A 17,554-nucleotide genomic window follows, 5' to 3' on the forward strand; every position below is an offset into this window, starting at 1 on the left:
CTTCTGCAGCTCAATATAAAAAAAAAAATCAAAAAGTGGGCAGAAGATCTAAACAAACATTTCTTCAAAGAAGACATACAGATGGCCAAAACATACACGAAAAGATGTTCAACATCACTACTTATTAGAGAAATGCAAATCAAACCTACAATGAGGTACAATCTTACACCAGCCAGAATGACCAACATCAAAAGTCTACAAACAATAAATGCTGGAGAGGGTGTAGAGAAAAGGGAACCCTTTTACACCATTGGCGGGAATGTAAATTGGTGCAACCACTATGGAAAACTTGAGATTCCTCAAAAAAACTAAAAGTAGAACTACTTTATGACCCAGCAATCCTACTCCTGGGCATGTATCCAGAAAAAAAAACAAAAAAACATGACTCTAAATGATACGTGTACCCCAGTGTTTGTTGCAGCACTGTATACAATAGCCAAGACATGGAAGAAACCTAAATGTCCATCCACAGAGGAGTAGATAAAGATGTGGTACCTATATACAATGGAATATTGTTCAGGCATAGAAAAGAATGAAATAATGGCATTTGCATCAACACGAATGGACCTAGCAATTGTCATGCTAAGTGAGGTTATTCAGACTGTGAGACACAAACATCATATGCTATCACTTACATGTAGAATCTAAAAAAAAAAAAAAAAAAAAAAGGATACAAATGAACTTATTTGCAGAACAGAAACAGAATCACAGACTCTGAAAAATTTATGGTTACCAAAGGAGACAGGTTGCAGGTTGAGGGGGGTAGAATGGGGGTTTGGGATAGAAATGTTTTAAAATTAGATTGTGATGATGGTTGTACAACTAAAAATACAATAAAATTCATAGAAAAAAAAGGAAAAAAATAAAATCTAATCATATGATAGCCTTAAAAAGTTTAAAATACTTAGGAATATTCTTAACCAAGGAGGTGAAAGACTTAGAAAACTACCAAACATTGCTAAAAAAAAAAAAAAAAAAAAAAGGCCCAAAGATGCTGCAAATGAATGGAAAGACAGCCCAAGTTCATGGAATGGATGGTATAATATTGCTAAAACATAATAACTGATAGTCATTATGGTTTACTACTGGCATAAAGATACATATATAGACCAATGGTATCCAACTGAGAGCCCAGAGATAAACCCTTTCACATAGAGTTAAATGATGTTCAAAATGAATGTCAAGACTGCACAGTGAAGAGAAGGCAGTCTCTAACAAATGTTGTGGGGAAACTGGATATCCACACACAAAAGAGAAAGGCTGGACTATTACATTACACGTATACAAAAATTAACTCAAAATGGATTAGAGAGCTAATTGTAAGAACAAAATCAATTAAATTTCTGGAATAAAACATAGGGGTAAAGCTTCAGGACACTGGATTTGGGAATGACTTCTTGGATAGGACACCAAAAGCAGAGGTGACAAAATTTTAAAAGAGATTAAAAAAAAGACAACAAATTTTAAATCTGCTCACCAAAAGATAGTCAAGAGAGTGAAAAGGCAATATACAGAATGGGAGAAAATAATTGCAAATCATATATCTGATAGAGGGTAACATTCAGAATATACAAGACAATTCTTCAACTCAGCAATTATAAACTAAATAATTTGATTTAAAAATTGGCAAATGATCTGAATAGCTACTATTCAGAATTACTAATAACAGAATTATCTCCAAAGAAGATATACAAATGGCCAATAAGCATATGAAAGATTCTTAATATAATCAACAGGGAAATGCAAATCAAACACCACCTCAACCCATCAGGATGGCTACTATTCAAAGTACACAAAATAAGTGTTGGTGAGGATGCAGAGAAGGTGGAAACCTGTGGGCACTGTTGGTGGGAATGTAAAATCATGCAGCCTCTAAGGAAAAGAATATGAAGGTCCTCAGAAAGAGAAAAACAGAATTACTGTATATCTAGCCATTGAACTTCTGAGTATATGTCCTAAAGAGGACCTCCAAGAGATATTTGCACACTCATTTTCACTACAGTCAAGAGGTTGAAGCAACCCAAATGTCCACTAACAGAGAGATGACGAAGGAAGTGTGGTATATATATATATACACAGAAGAGCATGCATGTGAAAAAAGAAGAAAGTACTTTTCACATGTTCCAACATGAACAAATTTTAAGAATACTATGCCAAGTGAAATAAGCTAGTCTCAAAAGGACAAATACTGTGTGATTCTACTCATAGTCTATATATTTAAGTAATAAAAATCAGAGAAATAGGACATCAAAAGATGGTTTCCACGAGTAGGGGTTAAGAGGTAGAATTCGTGATTTTTAGGTATAAAGCTTCAGTATTATAAGAGGGAAAAGTTCTAGATATATGTTGCACAAAAAAATATGAATATACTTCACACTGCAGAAATGTGTATTTTAAAATGGTTAAGATGGTAAATTTAATGGTATGCTGTTTTAACTCCAATGTTTAAAATAAGTGTTCTTGAACAAGCTGCTTTACAGACAGTTTGAAAACAAAGTTAAGAATTATAGTGTATGTTTCATTTTTTTTGATTTTGAGTTGAGCACTTGCTTTTTCTTTGATCTAACAATTACAATTCTAGGAATCCTTCAGAAGTAGTAAAGAAAAGGTCAGTGTGTTCATGTATGTGTACATGTGTATATTTCCATATAAATAAATAATTTTAATGCATACTTATATTAATTGTCATAACATAAACACATCGAAACAAAAAATGTAAAAAATTGAAACAATGGTTATATCATCCATACATAAAGGAAATGGTTTAATAAATAATTTTGTGAATACTATTATTAGGTATCACATACATAGTAGCAGTGATCTATATCTAGTATTTTCAACAACCTAGAAAAATATTTACAGTATATTGTGTACTGAAAAAAATGGCACTGTCAGAAATATAGGAATAGTATGTACAATTTTAAAATATGACATACTTTCTATATTTTAATGGCATATCCTACAATGGAGAAAGAACACTCAGATTTCTGTCTGAGTGTTGGGAGGAGTTTATTGGAGACATACACAGGTTGCGGATAAAAGAGGCCTGCATTTTCTACTCTATGTAACTCGGAGTTACTTCCAGCTTTTACACTATATATGCACATTTTTGTAAAAAAGGGGAAATATGTCAAAGCAGGTTATTTCCATAAAGCTTTTAGTTAATAAACATGCTACAAAGTTTAGCCCAGAGATAATATTATAGCATTAGGAGTTGCTGAATTCGTGTTTTAATCAAGAAATATGCAATGGCCTAAAGGAAGAACATGTAGAAATGAAAATGATGATAAAATAGAATGGTTACAGTAGATGGATTCCAAGTGCCCTCCCAATTTAGGCTGCTGGTCACATGCAGAAAAATCAACCTGATTTACAGACTGGGGAAAGTGTAATTTCTGGGTCTGGCCTGAACTTGGTGATGTCAACACACTTGGTGATACTTTTCATTTGTCACCAGACAGTTCTCTCCTGAATTCCCCTCTTCTTCACCTCTTTCACCTCCAGTGCCCCTCACCTCAAGCAGCTGACTTTCCTGGGAGCCTGAACCTTCAGACTGGCCCTCCCTTCCTGTCCACTAACTAGTTCACATCTTCTCCTACCTGCCCACCAGGTCATCTGCACTGTCCACAGGCCTCCTCCTTTGCCTGATTTTGAGGGGGGCCCCTTTGAAGGGATCGCCCATCCTCTCCTGGAGACTTAGCAGAGCTCTCTCCTGGGGCTTTCCAACCAGTGCTTGAGAATGGCCAGGAACCTTCCAGCAGACAACCCCTCTTTCTACTCGTGGACCATCCAGCAACTTTCCTGTTTCTTCTCTCTTTTGCAACCAATTACTTGAAGATGTGTTCAAGATTTGAGGTCTCCCTTCCTAATCCCCACCCACATCACAACTTTCTGGTATGTGGCTCCACAGCAGTTCCTCCAGCAGTTCCCACTAAAGTGACTATGACCTCCTTTTGCTAAATTCAGTGTGTCCCCAACTCGGCTCACTGTTTCACTTGTGGCATACAGGTGCTGCCCTCGCTGGGGGTGGGGACATGAGTCTCCTAGGATTTTCAGTCTGCAGGGCTGCTCTTGCTGGCTCAGGAGCTCTTTCCTTTGGCTGCAAGCGAGCTCAGGTGAAAACTGGGAAAGGAGAAATGGCGATGTGGGCACAGTGGGCTTTAGAAGATCCGATTCAACCCATTGAAGGTCCTAAGGCCTACAGAAACAGAAGAAAGAGCACAAGAAATAGTGAGCCTTTCACAAGTCCTCTTTTGTTCCTCTTATTCCTTATTCCTTTCCCTTCTCCCAAGCTGCTCTCTGCCCTTCTTCGTCCCTCATGCAAATCGCCTGCCTTTTCATTCTCTGCTCGCGCACCTTCCCCGGATTCTTCCCCATGCGCCCAACGGCTCCGCCCAGAAAACGAATCCGGTGCGCTGGACAGGGCGTGCACCTGCCTTGGAAATCAGCTACGCTGAGCCTGACCCAGCTGGGACAAGGGCTGTCGCTCCCTCGCAGGGCCTCAGGAAGCTCCGCCCTTCCTGCTCCCGCGCCTCTAGCGGCGGTCCCTGCAAGTCTGACTCGCCGGGCCACAGCTGCAGGGATCTACTCCCTAGGGAACAGGCTGTGCCATGAGGTCAGTGAGGACCTTCCTCTCCCAAGGCCCTTTGCTCCCCACATTAGTCCTGGTGGTGCTCCTTGTTGACTCCCTTGGCAAGGATTTAAATCTCCCCCCTGGGTGGGACTTTGACTCCTATGAAATCACCATCCCCAAGAAGCTGAGCTTCCGGGGAGGGGTCCAGGGTGTAGCCAAGCACGTGTCCTACCTCCTGCAAGTAAAAGGCAAGAGCCATGTTCTCCACCTGTGGCCCAAGAGATTTCTACTGCCCCGGAATCTGCAGGTTTTCTCCTTCACAGAACTGGGGAGACTCTGGGAGGATCACCCTTACATACCCAGCAACTGCAACTATATGGGCTTGGTTGAAGGAAATCAGGATTCTGAAGCTACTTTAAGTACCTGCATGGGGGTTCTGCGGGGCATATTGAAAATTGATGCCAGTCATTACCAAATCGAACCCCTCAAGGCTTCTTCCAGTTTTGAACATGTCATATATCTCCTGAAGAAAGAGGAGGAATTTCCCCATCAGATCTGCGGCTTAACTGATGATGAAACATTAAAGCAGATGGCCCAGCATAAGAACGTGGCCCGGATAAGTGACTTTTCTCAGTCGTATATGCACCAAAAATACTTGGAATTAGCCTTGGTCTTTGATCACAGTAGATATATATTTTTAAACTCCAATCTTTCTCGAGTCATAAATGATGCCATTCTTCTGTCTTCTATTATGGACACTTACTTTCAAGATGTCCGTATGAGAATACATCTAACAGGTGTTGAAGTATGGACAGATGAAGACAAAATAAGACTTACGTATCCAAAGTTAGAACAAGTTTTAGGCCAGTTTATGGTATACAGAACAAGTGTACTAAATGCTCGGTTTCCAGTAGACTGGATACATCTGTACCTTAAAAGAAATTATTCTGATTCACTCGCACTGTACTTGGGAAATGTATGTACTAAGTTTCATGCTGGATCTACAAGTGTTTTTCCAGATGTAAATGTTCTTGGACCTGCCACTTGGTCCACTCATGCACTGGGCCATGGTGTGGGAATGCGCCATGATGAAGAATATTGCCAATGTAAGGGAAGGCATAGTTGCATCATGGGCAGTGGTCAATATGGGTTTAGTAATTGTAGTTATGCCCATTTTTTTGCACACGTATATTCAGGAGCAAAGTGTCTAACTAATATCCCAGAACTAAGTTATGTAGTTAAGAGATGCGGAAACAAAATTGTGGAAGAAGACGAAGAATGTGATTGTGGTTCAATAGAGGACTGTAAAAATGACCACTGTTGTCAACCAGATTGTAAATTCAAACATGGTGCTAAGTGTAGCATTGGGCTTTGCTGTCATAAATGCCAATTTCGTCCATCTGGATATAAATGTAGGCTGGAAGAAAATGAATGTGACCTTGCAGAGTACTGCAATGGGACCTCAGCACTCTGCCCAAGTGACACTTATAAGCAGGATGGAACTCCTTGCAAGGATGAAGCCCATTGTTTCAACAAGGCTTGCCAATCCAGATTTATGCAGTGCCAAAAAATATTTGGACCTGATGCCACAGAGGCTCCTCTTCAGTGCTATGTTGCTATTAATGTAATAGGTGACCAGTATGGGAACTGTGGTATTTCAGGAGTTCGTGAATATAGAAAGTGTAACAGGAGAAATGCATTATGTGGCAGGATACAGTGTATAAATGTCAATACTATCCCCGATATGCCAGATCATACTATTTTAATTTCCACTCATCTCCACGATGAAAATCTCAAGTGCTGGGGCATAGGCTACCATCCAGCCATGGTACCTATGGGGTTGCCTGACCTGGGTGTGGTAAGCGATGGTACTTCCTGTGGTAGGAACAACGTATGTTTTAATAGAAATTGTGTGAATAGCTCAGTCCTGAAGTTTGACTGTTTTCCTGAGAAGTGCAACCACCGAGGCGTTTGTAACAATAACAAAAACTGCCACTGCATGTATGGCTGGTCCCCTCCGTTGTGTGAGGAGTTAGGGTATGGAGGAAGCATTGATAGCGGGCCACCAGGACCACTAAAAGAGGGGGTACCCACCTCGGTTCAGGTTGTGTCCCTTATGTTTGTACGCCTTATTTTCTTAATTATCTCAGTGATTGTTGTGTTTTTCAAGAAAATCATAGGAAACTTTAAAACCCAAAGAGAAAGTAACCCCACCACTTAAATCTGGAGCAATTCAAGGCAAAAAAAAAGGTCAAGAAGACACAAAAGTAATCAAGCAATCTCTCTATAACACAGGGTCATAAATTAAACAAGCTTCTCATTTATCCTAACAGCTCTTCCCTTCCTCCTTCATTTCCTTAATCAATTTTTTGAGGTTTTTAATCAGCAAATAAAAGATATTCTTAGTTTGGAAACAAACCAGTGCCTTTCTTAGTTTACTTGCTCCTTACTTTCTGTTCAAGTTTTAGGGAGCCTGAAAAGAATGCCCCAGTGGCTTTCCAGAGAAGCCTGAAAAGAATGCCCCAGTGGCTTTCCAGACACTGAAGCTCAGAATGTTATGAGTTTTACAGAATTACAGTGGATTTCCGGGGAGAGTCCTGTCTCTCAGTTCCCAGCACATGGAGCCATTGACTGCCTCTCCCGCTGCCTCCCTCAACGTCGTCAATGAAATCATCTGTGCTTCTGCCCCATGCCAAACCGTGGGGACCACCACATTTTATACATAGAAGGTGATAGTTTCCAAGGGGTGTCCCTCAGTTAAGTAGTGTCCCCTGTTCTGGTCACTGTGGTTCTCTGTGGCTGCCTAGACGTGTGATCTCTGCCTCAGTTTGTCTGGGTTGAGCTCAGTTGGGTGAAGGACTCAAACCTCCCCTAACTCCTGCATTGCCCTTCAAGTAATGACAAGAGCTGGCAGTGTCCTGGGGGAAGAATCTTCACAGAATTCTGTGCTCTGGGTCTCTGCTTGCAGGGGCAAGTCTTGTGTGAAGAGTGCTGGGGGCATCTGGCCCTAGATTGGTTACAGCCTTAAGTAGGGCAGAGGGGAGTGAGGAACGCCTTCCGTCCCAAGTGCACCCATATCTGCCTCCAAATATCCTCCCCCTTTGCCTGGTGCCTTGGCTGGGAGGAGAGCAGGATCCAGCAGCCCCTTTAGAGGAGTCAGTACCCACCTCTTGGCCAGGGAGGGTGTCGTCTTCCCAGACCTGGGTCAGCCCAGGTGCTTTTGGTCTTGTTCTGGGCGGAGCCCTCCTGCTGAGCCCTCCCCTTCCCAGGGCTCCTCCTCCCCAGGGAGCCCTGCAGGTCCCCTGTATGCCACTCCAGTCTCCTCTTTTCTTAGCCACATGGATTTTCTAACTGAAGACGTTGTGGGCGACTTGTGCAAAGAGTGGTGCCCTTGGACTATTTGACAATTGTTCTTACTCAAGATACCCACTTCTTTGTGATGATCATTGTTAGAAGGGCAGGGAAGAAGGAGGCAGAGACTGGAGCAATGAGATTGCAAGCAGGGTTTATTTACCAACAGAGTGATCGGGAGCTCTGATCAAGGAAGACTCAGCCCCCAACCCCCAAGGCAGCACTTGGTTTTTTATTGACAGGGGTCACTTTTGTTGAGCCATGTAGTCTGCGGCCTTGGTGCTATCCTTGTTCCAGGGAACTCAATCCGATACACGGACCTGTTAGATAATGAAGTCTGCAAGTCTTGATTCGGCTGGGTTATGCTGATTTTTTGTCCTTTTAGGCTTTGTTTCATTTTCCACTTAAGAATCATAATTGTAACATTTATCAATCTTGATCATCAGAAAATGTTCTTTAATAACCAGGACATTTAGTTATAGCTGCAGTACTGATAATGGTAGTTACCATTTATTGTGTGTTCGTTGTGTTCCAGGCAACGTTCTAACCTCTTCACAAGTGTTACTGTGCAGACTCCTGAAAATAATTGTGTGGTAGGTGTTGTTATTTTCCTGTTTTCCAGAAAAAAAATTGAGGACAATGTGGTTAAATAACTTGCTCTAGATTATATAACTAATATGTAATGACTTTATTCAAGGAAGCATTATATGAATATCAGGAAATTGAATTTAGAGAGGAGGATTTATTTTTAAATTATAAGGATATTTACGTACTAATAATTTTTTGGAAAATGTAATTGTGGTTATGTGTACACAATATATATTGTCTTAACCATTTTTTCTCTTGCATATTGAGTAATAATTGAAAAGTATGATTATATTTTTATACATTGTGTACACACATATTGTACAATGTGGTCTTTTTATATATATGTGATAGATATGTGTGTATGTGTGTGTATATATATATACATATACATATAATATATATAATATACATATACATATAATATATATGTGTTTTAAAATGACTACCAAGAACAAATAATTAACCCATCCATCACTTCACATATTTAAGTTGTTTTAAGGGAGTCTGAATGCTTAAAGCAACTCTTAGCAAATTTCAGGTATGCAATACACTATTATGAAGTATGTTTACTGTGCTGGACATTAGATCTTCAGAACTTACTTTGATTATACCCAAAGTTGGTATCCTTTGGCTTACATCTCACATCAGGTCTCTGATGCCCCAAACTGGATTTTTTCTTGAGTATTATGTAAATCAGACTATTTTGTAATGGTCTTCTTATATATTTCACTCCTAGGGACCCCATGATGACTAATCACTTGCCTATTGTGCCCCTCAAGGTAGTGATCCCACCTTGTCTCTAGATGGTTAAGTGCCACCACCTGTTCTGTATTCCTCCAGAATCCTGTTTTTCGCACCAACATCAAGAAGCCAAATCTAGTCCCTCACCATCACCCAGACTACAAAGGATCCAGAGCCTTTTCCTGGATGCCATTGCTCTTCTCTTCCATGCATTTCTTTTTTTTTTTGTCTTTTTGCTATTTCTTGGGCCGCTCCCGCGGCATATGGAGGTTCCCAGGCTAGGGGTTAAATCGGAGCTGTAGCCACCAGCCTACGCCAGAGCCATAGCAACGTGGGATCCGAGCCGCGTCTGCAACCTACACCACAGCTCACGGCAACGCCGGATCATTAACCCACTGAGCAAGGGCAGGGACCAAACCCGCAACCTCATGGTTCCTGGTCGGATTCGTTAACCACTGCACCACGACGGGAACTCCCTCTTCCATGCATTTCTTAATGCCTTGGTGAAGAGAATGTCTTCTGGACCTTCCTTGGTAGGAGGCAAAGGAACAAAGAAGTACTGCTCTGCAGACCTACTGAGAACTGGCCTGCCAAAGAGGGCCACTGAAAAAATGGAAGGGTGTAGCTACTGCCAGATACTCAGTACCAAGGCCGGGAGGAAGAGCAGAGAAATACTGACCCCATGCTATTCCCTTCTTCCAGGCTCCCTCTGGTGCCTCCCATTGGCCAAGTCTAACTGAGAACCTGCAAGCAAGAGAGCCCAGGGCACACATTCTGAAGGGGACAAGTCTCTAGTGGCACAAGGCAGGACAGAGCTAAGTGGAGAGAGGAGCTGGGGGCAAGTGGAGGGGATGGTGGGGAGAAGGGAGCAGAAAAATAGCAGCCAATATGTTAAGTAACACAATATCATACTTTCTAGGCATTGCTCTATGCATTTTATATGTATTAAATGGATTTAATCTAGGCATTGCTCTATGCATTTTATATGTATTAAATGGATTTAATCATCACAAACCCCTGCAGGGTAAAACTATTACTTTCCCTGACTTAGTGATGAGCGAACTGAGTCTAGGCCCTCCCACAGTCTAGGCTCATGTTCAGGAAAGAAAATTCAGCATAAATCACTAAACCAGGAGTCAGGGTGTTGGGGCTGAGGTTTTCAGTGGTCATTCCAACAAATGTGTTATAAAGGGCAAGTCAATTCAGGCCTTTTAATTTGATCCTAAAGGGTCAGGTAGCCTTGGGGCTGGGGTAGCTATGTTCAGTTTTGTGCTGAGAACTATACAAAGAATGCCAAGCTAAAGGAAGATGCAAAAGATGCCCAAAGAAAACCACAGATCATGGAACCCCAGAGTCAGTGGCTGCATCAACCACTAACGGCCTCTCATTTTCCCCTTCATCCCCTAAGGCCTAGTCATGCTTTGTTTCTGCAAGGTGCTTCTCTGTCCTTTCAATAAGCCCACTTGAACTGGAACTGGCTGAGAGTATTGTTCCTTCATCATCAACAAAATATCAACTGTAATAGTCTTCACTGAACACAGAAGTCAGACCTTAGCCCTGCTCTGATCCCATCATCTCCCTTGTAAAATGAGGAGGTGGCAATGACCTCTAAATTCTCTGACACTGATGGTCTGTAATTCTGGTTCCTTTTCAACTGCTTTGCCTTTGGAAGCTTAGATCCTAAAGTAACCAGTGGAACACCTTCTGTCTACCATGTCCAGACATTCCTAGAGCTATTTCATATAAGAGGCTCTCAGGCTGCTACACTCACAAACATTGAACCAGCTCTATGACCATCTGTGTCGTGGTCAAATGTTTGCTCATTTGATGTGTGTATACAGGGAGGAGACAGATAGCCAACCTGCGTATTATAAACCTCGTCATCTACAAAGGACACAAAGGCAAGACATTGCAATAAAACTATAAATTTATCAACTTTAAGGCCGAATCTCATGAAGGATGGCCATAAAGTTCTTATCAAAGAATGTTTAGGGATTTGTTGAACAAGGGACATCATTCAAAGACGTTTGAGGAAGCTTTCTCAGTCAAGCATATGGGCTTTATTAGAAAAAAATAAACAAAGAGCCTATGTTTCCTCTTGAAAAACAATTGATGGCCCTTTCCCAAAAACTCCCCTATTTGACTCTACACCTTGACCCAGAGGCTTAAATTTGATACCCATTGGCTGCTTCTTGGCATTTTTCCTGCATTCCTCTTTATTAAACCTCCCAAGACCCAAGTTTCTCCAGGCATGATATTGTTTTGTTTAACCATCCTTATCTTCAAGGATTACCAAGTACCTGTCCCATGGCCACAGATATCATGATTCACCATGAGACACTTCCCTACCAGTGACCTCAGGGCCTCCTGTGTCATAATCACTTGGGTACCCTGTACAGTTTGACAGGAATCCATGCTCGTCCTAGGATTCCTTACACCACTGACCTACTCCTTGAAGCCCTGGATGATGGTGGTGGATGTCATCGTATTTATCATACTCATGCCCCTGAAGGCATCAGCTATGTCTCCAGATAGAAAAACCCTCATGGAAGTAGCAAACGCTGTCTCCCTCTCATACATGATTGGTGGGAATGTAAAATGATTTAAGCTCTTTGAGAAGAAGTTTGGATGAGTCTTATAAAACTAAACAACTATGTATTCAGACTCAGAAATTCCCAGATATTTATCCAAGAGAAATTAAAACATATGTCCACAAAATGATTTACATGAGAATGTTCATAGCAGGTTTATTATTACAACGAAAACTGGAAACATCCGCATATCTATTAGTAGAGTGTATACACTGTGACATTCCATTCTATGGAATACTAAAAGGGAACAATGAAAAATAAATTACCGATATACAAAACAACATGGTTGGATTTTGTTGGACCTGGATTTTATTAAGTGAAAGAAACCATGCACAAAAGAATAAATACTCTTTAATTCCATTGATAGAAATTCTGGAATTTGAAATTAATCTTTGATGGAAAAAAATCAGAACAGAACTTGCCTATGGATAGGGTAGGAATTGATTGGAAAGGGGCACAGGAACTGTCTGGGGGGATGGAAATGTTCTATATCTTCATAGGGGTTTGATTTACACATTTGCGTGCACTTGCCAAAATTCTGCAAATTACCATAGATATTTGTGCATATCCTTGTATGTAAATTTTACCTTTATTTATTTATTTACTTTAAGGGGCCACACCCATGGCATATGGAAGTATCCTCATGGATACTAGTCAGATTTGTTTCAACTGCACCACAACCAGAACTCCCAAGTTTTTTAAAAATGTAAATAAATATTAAACTTTAGTAAGTGGTAAGTATATTGAAGTATTTAGAGGGAAATGTAGCAATATCTGCAAACTACTTTGAAAGGCATCCAAAAAATCTCATGGATTGTTGTAAAATGGGAGATGTGTAAATATATAGCTACATGATGAAACGAAGAGAGTAGGAGTTCCCGTCGTGGCGCAGTGGTTAACGAATCCGACTAGGACCCATGAGGTTGCAGGTTTCATCCCTGGCCTTGCTCAATGGGTTAAGGATTCGGCATTGCTGTGAGCTGTGGTGCAGGTCGAAGATGCGGCTCAGATCCTGCATTGCTATGGCTCTGGCGTAGGCCAGCGGCTACAGCTCTGATTAGACCCCTAGCCTGGGAACCTCCATATGCCACGGGAGTGGCCCTAGAAAAGGCAAAAAGATGAAAAAAAAAAAAAACCAAAGAGAGTAAAACGCTAATGATAGAATCTAAGTAATGAGCATACAGGGAGAAGTACACCCCTTTGTATAAGTCTTTCACTTTGTTTTACATTTGAAATTTTTCATCATGGTGAAATATTTTAACTGTTTGGAGATCCCACAAGGAGGGAAAATGCCACCCACATCATGTCAGCCTCACGAAAGATTGACTATTGTCATTAGAACACCACATTCTCACCCAGAATACACTTTAAAAAGTGCTCTTTAAAAAAAAAAAAAATCTGGTATTTATTAAGTTCTTACCATGTACCAAGCACTGTGTAAAACTCTTTGGATTCTTTATCTCATGTAATGTTCAAAACCTCCTTATGGTAGATGTACAATTCATTTCTGATTTTATTAGTAAGAAAAGAGCACCTTGAGGCTAAGGATCTACCCCAATCCCCTCGGTAATAAAAAGCAGAGCCAAGGCTGTGCTTAGACTATTACACCTGCCTCCCTCCAAAGCCATTATCTGCCTTAGAAATTATTCACTCCTGGAGTTTCTGTCATGGATCAGTGGTTAATGAATCCCACTAGGAACCATGAGGTTGCGGGTTCGATCCCTGGCCTTGCCCAGTGGGTTAAGGATCCAGCGTTGCTGTGAGCTGTGGTGTAGGTTGCAGATGTGGCTTGGATCCCGAGTTGCTGTGGCTCTGGTGTAGGCCAGTGCCTACAGCTCCAATTGGACCCCTAGCTGGGAACCTCCATATGCCATAGAAGGGGCTCTAGAAATGGCAAAAAAAAAAAAAAAAAAAAGGAAGAAAAAAAAAAGAAAAGAAAAAAGAAACCAGTCACTCCAAAAAATAAAATAAAATAAATTTTAAAAATCAAAATAAATAATAGGACAAAAAAAAAATGGAGCTCCCATAATGGCTCAGTGGTTAACGAACCTGGCTATTCCTATCCATGAGGACACAGATTCAATCCCTGGCCTTGCTCAGTGGGTTAAGGATCTGGCATTGCCAAGAGCTGTGGTGTAGGTCACAGACGCGACTTGGATCTGGCATTGTTATGACTGTGGCGTAGATCAGCAGTTACACCTCCAATTCAACCCCTACCCTGGGAACCTCCATAAGCCAGGAATGTGGCCCTAAAAAAAAAAAAAAAAAAAAAAAAAAAAAAAAAAAAAAAAAAAAAAAAGACAAATCATTCATTCATTCCAATGCCATTACTTTAGAGATAATAATGATCCCAGGAAAGTAGTAATAACGATTCTCTCCCAGATGAATTCTCTTTTCATTAAGGTCTGGGTCATTTTCTCTGGATAGTTTTTAATCCCTTTCTCCTGCATGATAAGTCACAGCACAGGAAATGAATATCTTGCCTTGTGAATTAAGAAGAAAGTATTGGAGTTCCCATCGTGGCTCAGTGGTTTACAAATCCGACTAGGAACCATGAGCTTGCGGGTTTGATCCCTGGCCTTGCTCAGTGAGTTAAGGATCTGGCCTTGCCATGAGCTGTGGTGTAGGTTGCAGATTCGGCTTGGATCCCAAGTTGCTGTGGCTGTGGCGTAGGCTGGTGAATACAGCTCCAATTAGAACCCTAACCAGGGAAACTCCATATGCCATGGGTGTGGCCATAGTAAAGACAAAAAAAAAAAAAAAAAAAAGAAGAAGAAGAAGAAGAAGAAAGTATTAAAAGACTGACGCTTCCTAAGGAATTTAACCATATACCCATTCCATGACCCAGCAATCCCACTCCTAGCAACAGAATGAAAATTGTCCCCCAAGAGACAAAGAATTCTCATAGCAGCTTTTTAGTCAGAGTAATCATAGTAACAAGTAACCTGTGCTCTATTCATGCAGTGGAATGCTGCTCAGCATTACAAAAGAACAAATTATTAATGTAGGCAACAATATGGAAGAACCACAAATCATGTCAAGTGAAAAAATAGAGACACAACAGAGTACATGCCATATAATTTCATTCATACAAAGTTTTTTTGAAAAGATGAAACCAATCTATAGTAATAGAAGCAGAATAGCTGGTGGGGGGATTAACTGGGGAAGGGGCAGAGGGGATTCTCTGAGGGAATGGAAATGCTGTGTGTATTGATTTGGGTTATTATTACACAGAGATATAGGTTCGTCCCTTCTCTTTTCTGCTCCCCTCCACTAAACTTCATATTTATTGCTCACAAACAGAAACATTAAGATGCAGGCATACCACCCAATGTTCATTGCAGCTCTATTCACAATAGCCAAGACATGGAAACAACCCAAATGTCCATCAACAGATGATTGGATTAGGAAGATGTGGTATATATACACAATGGAATACTACTCAGCCATAAAAAAGAATGAAATAATACCATTTGCATCATCATGGATGGAACCAAAGACTCTCACACTAAGTGAAGTAAGTCAGAAAGAGAAAGACAAATACCATGTGATATCACTTATATCTGGAATCTAATATATGGCACAAATGAACCTTTCCACAGAAAAGAAAATCATGGACATGGAGAACAGACTTGTGGTTGCCAAGGGGGAGGGGGAGGGAGTGGGGTGGTTGGGGAGCTTGGGGTTAATAGATACAAACTATTACCTTTGGAATGGATAAGGAATGAGATCCTGCTGTGTAGCACTGGGAACTATGTCTAGTCACTTGTGATGGAGCATGATAATTTGTGAAAATAGAATGTGTACCTGTATGTGTAACTGAGTCACCTTGCTGTACAGTATAAAATTGATAGAATACTGTAAACCAGCTATAATGGAAAAAATAAAAAATCATTATAAATAAAAAAAAAAAACTTAACCCAGACAAAACCCTAATTCTCTTCAATTGTCTGAAGGCTGAGAGAAGTGAAGAAGCTGCCTAAGAAGAGTTTGAATCTAGCTGAGATTTGTTCATGAGGTTTAAGGAAAGAAGCTCTTTGTAAAACATAAAAGTACAAGGTGAAGCAGCAAGTGCTGATGTAGAAGCTGTAGAAAATTATCCAGAAGATGTAGGTAAGATAACTGATAAAGTTGGCCACTCTAAACAACAAATTTTCAATGTATATGAAACAGCCTTTTATTGGAAGGAGATGCCAGCTAGGACTTCCTTAGCTACAGAAAAGTCAATGCCTACCCTCAAATCTTCAAAGAACAGGCTGACTCTTGTTCCAGGCTAAGGCAGCTGATGACTTTAAGTTAAAGCTAAGGCTCATTTATCATTCCAACTATCCTAGGGCCCTTAAGAATGATGTTAGAGAAGAGACTTGTGGTTGCCTGATGGGAGGGGGAGGGAGTGGGAGGGATCGGGAGCTTGGGCTTATCAGTCACAACCTAGAATAGATTTACAAGGAGATCCCGCTGAATAGCATTGAGAACTATGTCTAGATACTCATGTTGCAACAGAAGAAATGGTGGGGGAAAAACTGTAATTGTAATGTATACATGTAAGGATAACCTGACCCCCTTGCTGTACAGTGGGAAAATAAAATTAAAAAAAAAAAAAAAAACCTGAGCCACAGCAGTGATGCTGGGTCCTTAACCATAAAAAAAAAAAAAAAAAAAAAAAAGAATGATGTTAAATCTACTCTGCCTCTCCTCTATAAATTAAACAACGCTTGAATGACAACGCATTTATTTACAATATAGTTAATATTCTAAACTCACTATTGAGACTTGCTGTTCAGAAAAAAGGATTCCTGTCAAAATATTACTGCTTACTGACAAGGCACCTGGTCACCCAAGAGCTCTGATAGAATGGTACAGGGAGATAAACGATGTTTTCATGCCTGCCAACACAAAATCCATTCTGTAGCCCATTGATCAAGAAGTAATTTTAATATTCAAGTCTTATACTCAAGAAACACATTTTGTAAAGCTCTAGCTGCCATAAATAGTGATTCCTCTGATGGGTCTGGGCAAAGTAAATTTAAAATCTTCTGGAAAGAATTCACCATTCTAGATGCCATTAAGGACATACATGATTCATGGGAAGAAGTCAAAATACTAACATTAACAGAAGTTTGAAAGAAATTGATTCCAACACTTACAGGTGACTTTGAAGAGTTCAAAACTTCAGTGAAGGAAATAAGTGCAAATGTGATGGAAAGAGCAAGAGAACCATAATTAAAAGTGAAGCCTGAAGATGTGAATGAATTGCTGCAATTTCATGATAAACCTTTAATGGATGAGGAGTTGCTTCTTACGGATGAGCAGAGAAAGTGGTTGCTTGAGATGGAAACTCTTCTTGGGGAAGATGCTATGAAGGTTGTTGAAATGACAGCAAAGGGTTTAGAATATTACATAGACTTAGTTGATAAGGCAGTGGCAGAGTTTAAGACAATTGATTCCAATTTCAAAAGAAGTTTTACTGAGGTTAAAATACTATCAAATAGGACTACATGCTATAAGAGAAATGCTTGGTGAAAGAGTCAGTCAGTGTGGCAAACTTCATTCTTCCTTATTTTAAGAAACTTGCTACAGTGGCCTTAGCTTTCAGCAACCACTACCTTGCTCAGTCAACAGCCGTCAATATTGACCCTCTACCAGCAAAAATATTATGACTTGCTAAATGCTCAAGTACTGGTTAGCATTTTTAAAGCAACAAAGCATT

At 40.5% G+C, this 17,554-nt stretch overlaps 1 protein-coding gene across 1 annotated transcript; it reads left to right on the forward strand.

Annotated features, from left to right (window-relative positions):
• Positions 4,611–6,875, forward strand: ADAM30 (ADAM metallopeptidase domain 30). Its single transcript, XM_001926562.4, has one exon. It carries the CDS (start codon positions 4,611–4,613, stop codon positions 6,792–6,794), a length of 2,184 nt encoding a protein of 727 aa, XP_001926597.1. The 3' UTR covers positions 6,795–6,875.

The sequence above is a fragment of the Sus scrofa genome, chromosome 4, assembly GCF_000003025.6.
Source record: "Sus scrofa isolate TJ Tabasco breed Duroc chromosome 4, Sscrofa11.1, whole genome shotgun sequence".
NCBI lineage: Eukaryota > Metazoa > Chordata > Mammalia > Artiodactyla > Suidae > Sus > Sus scrofa.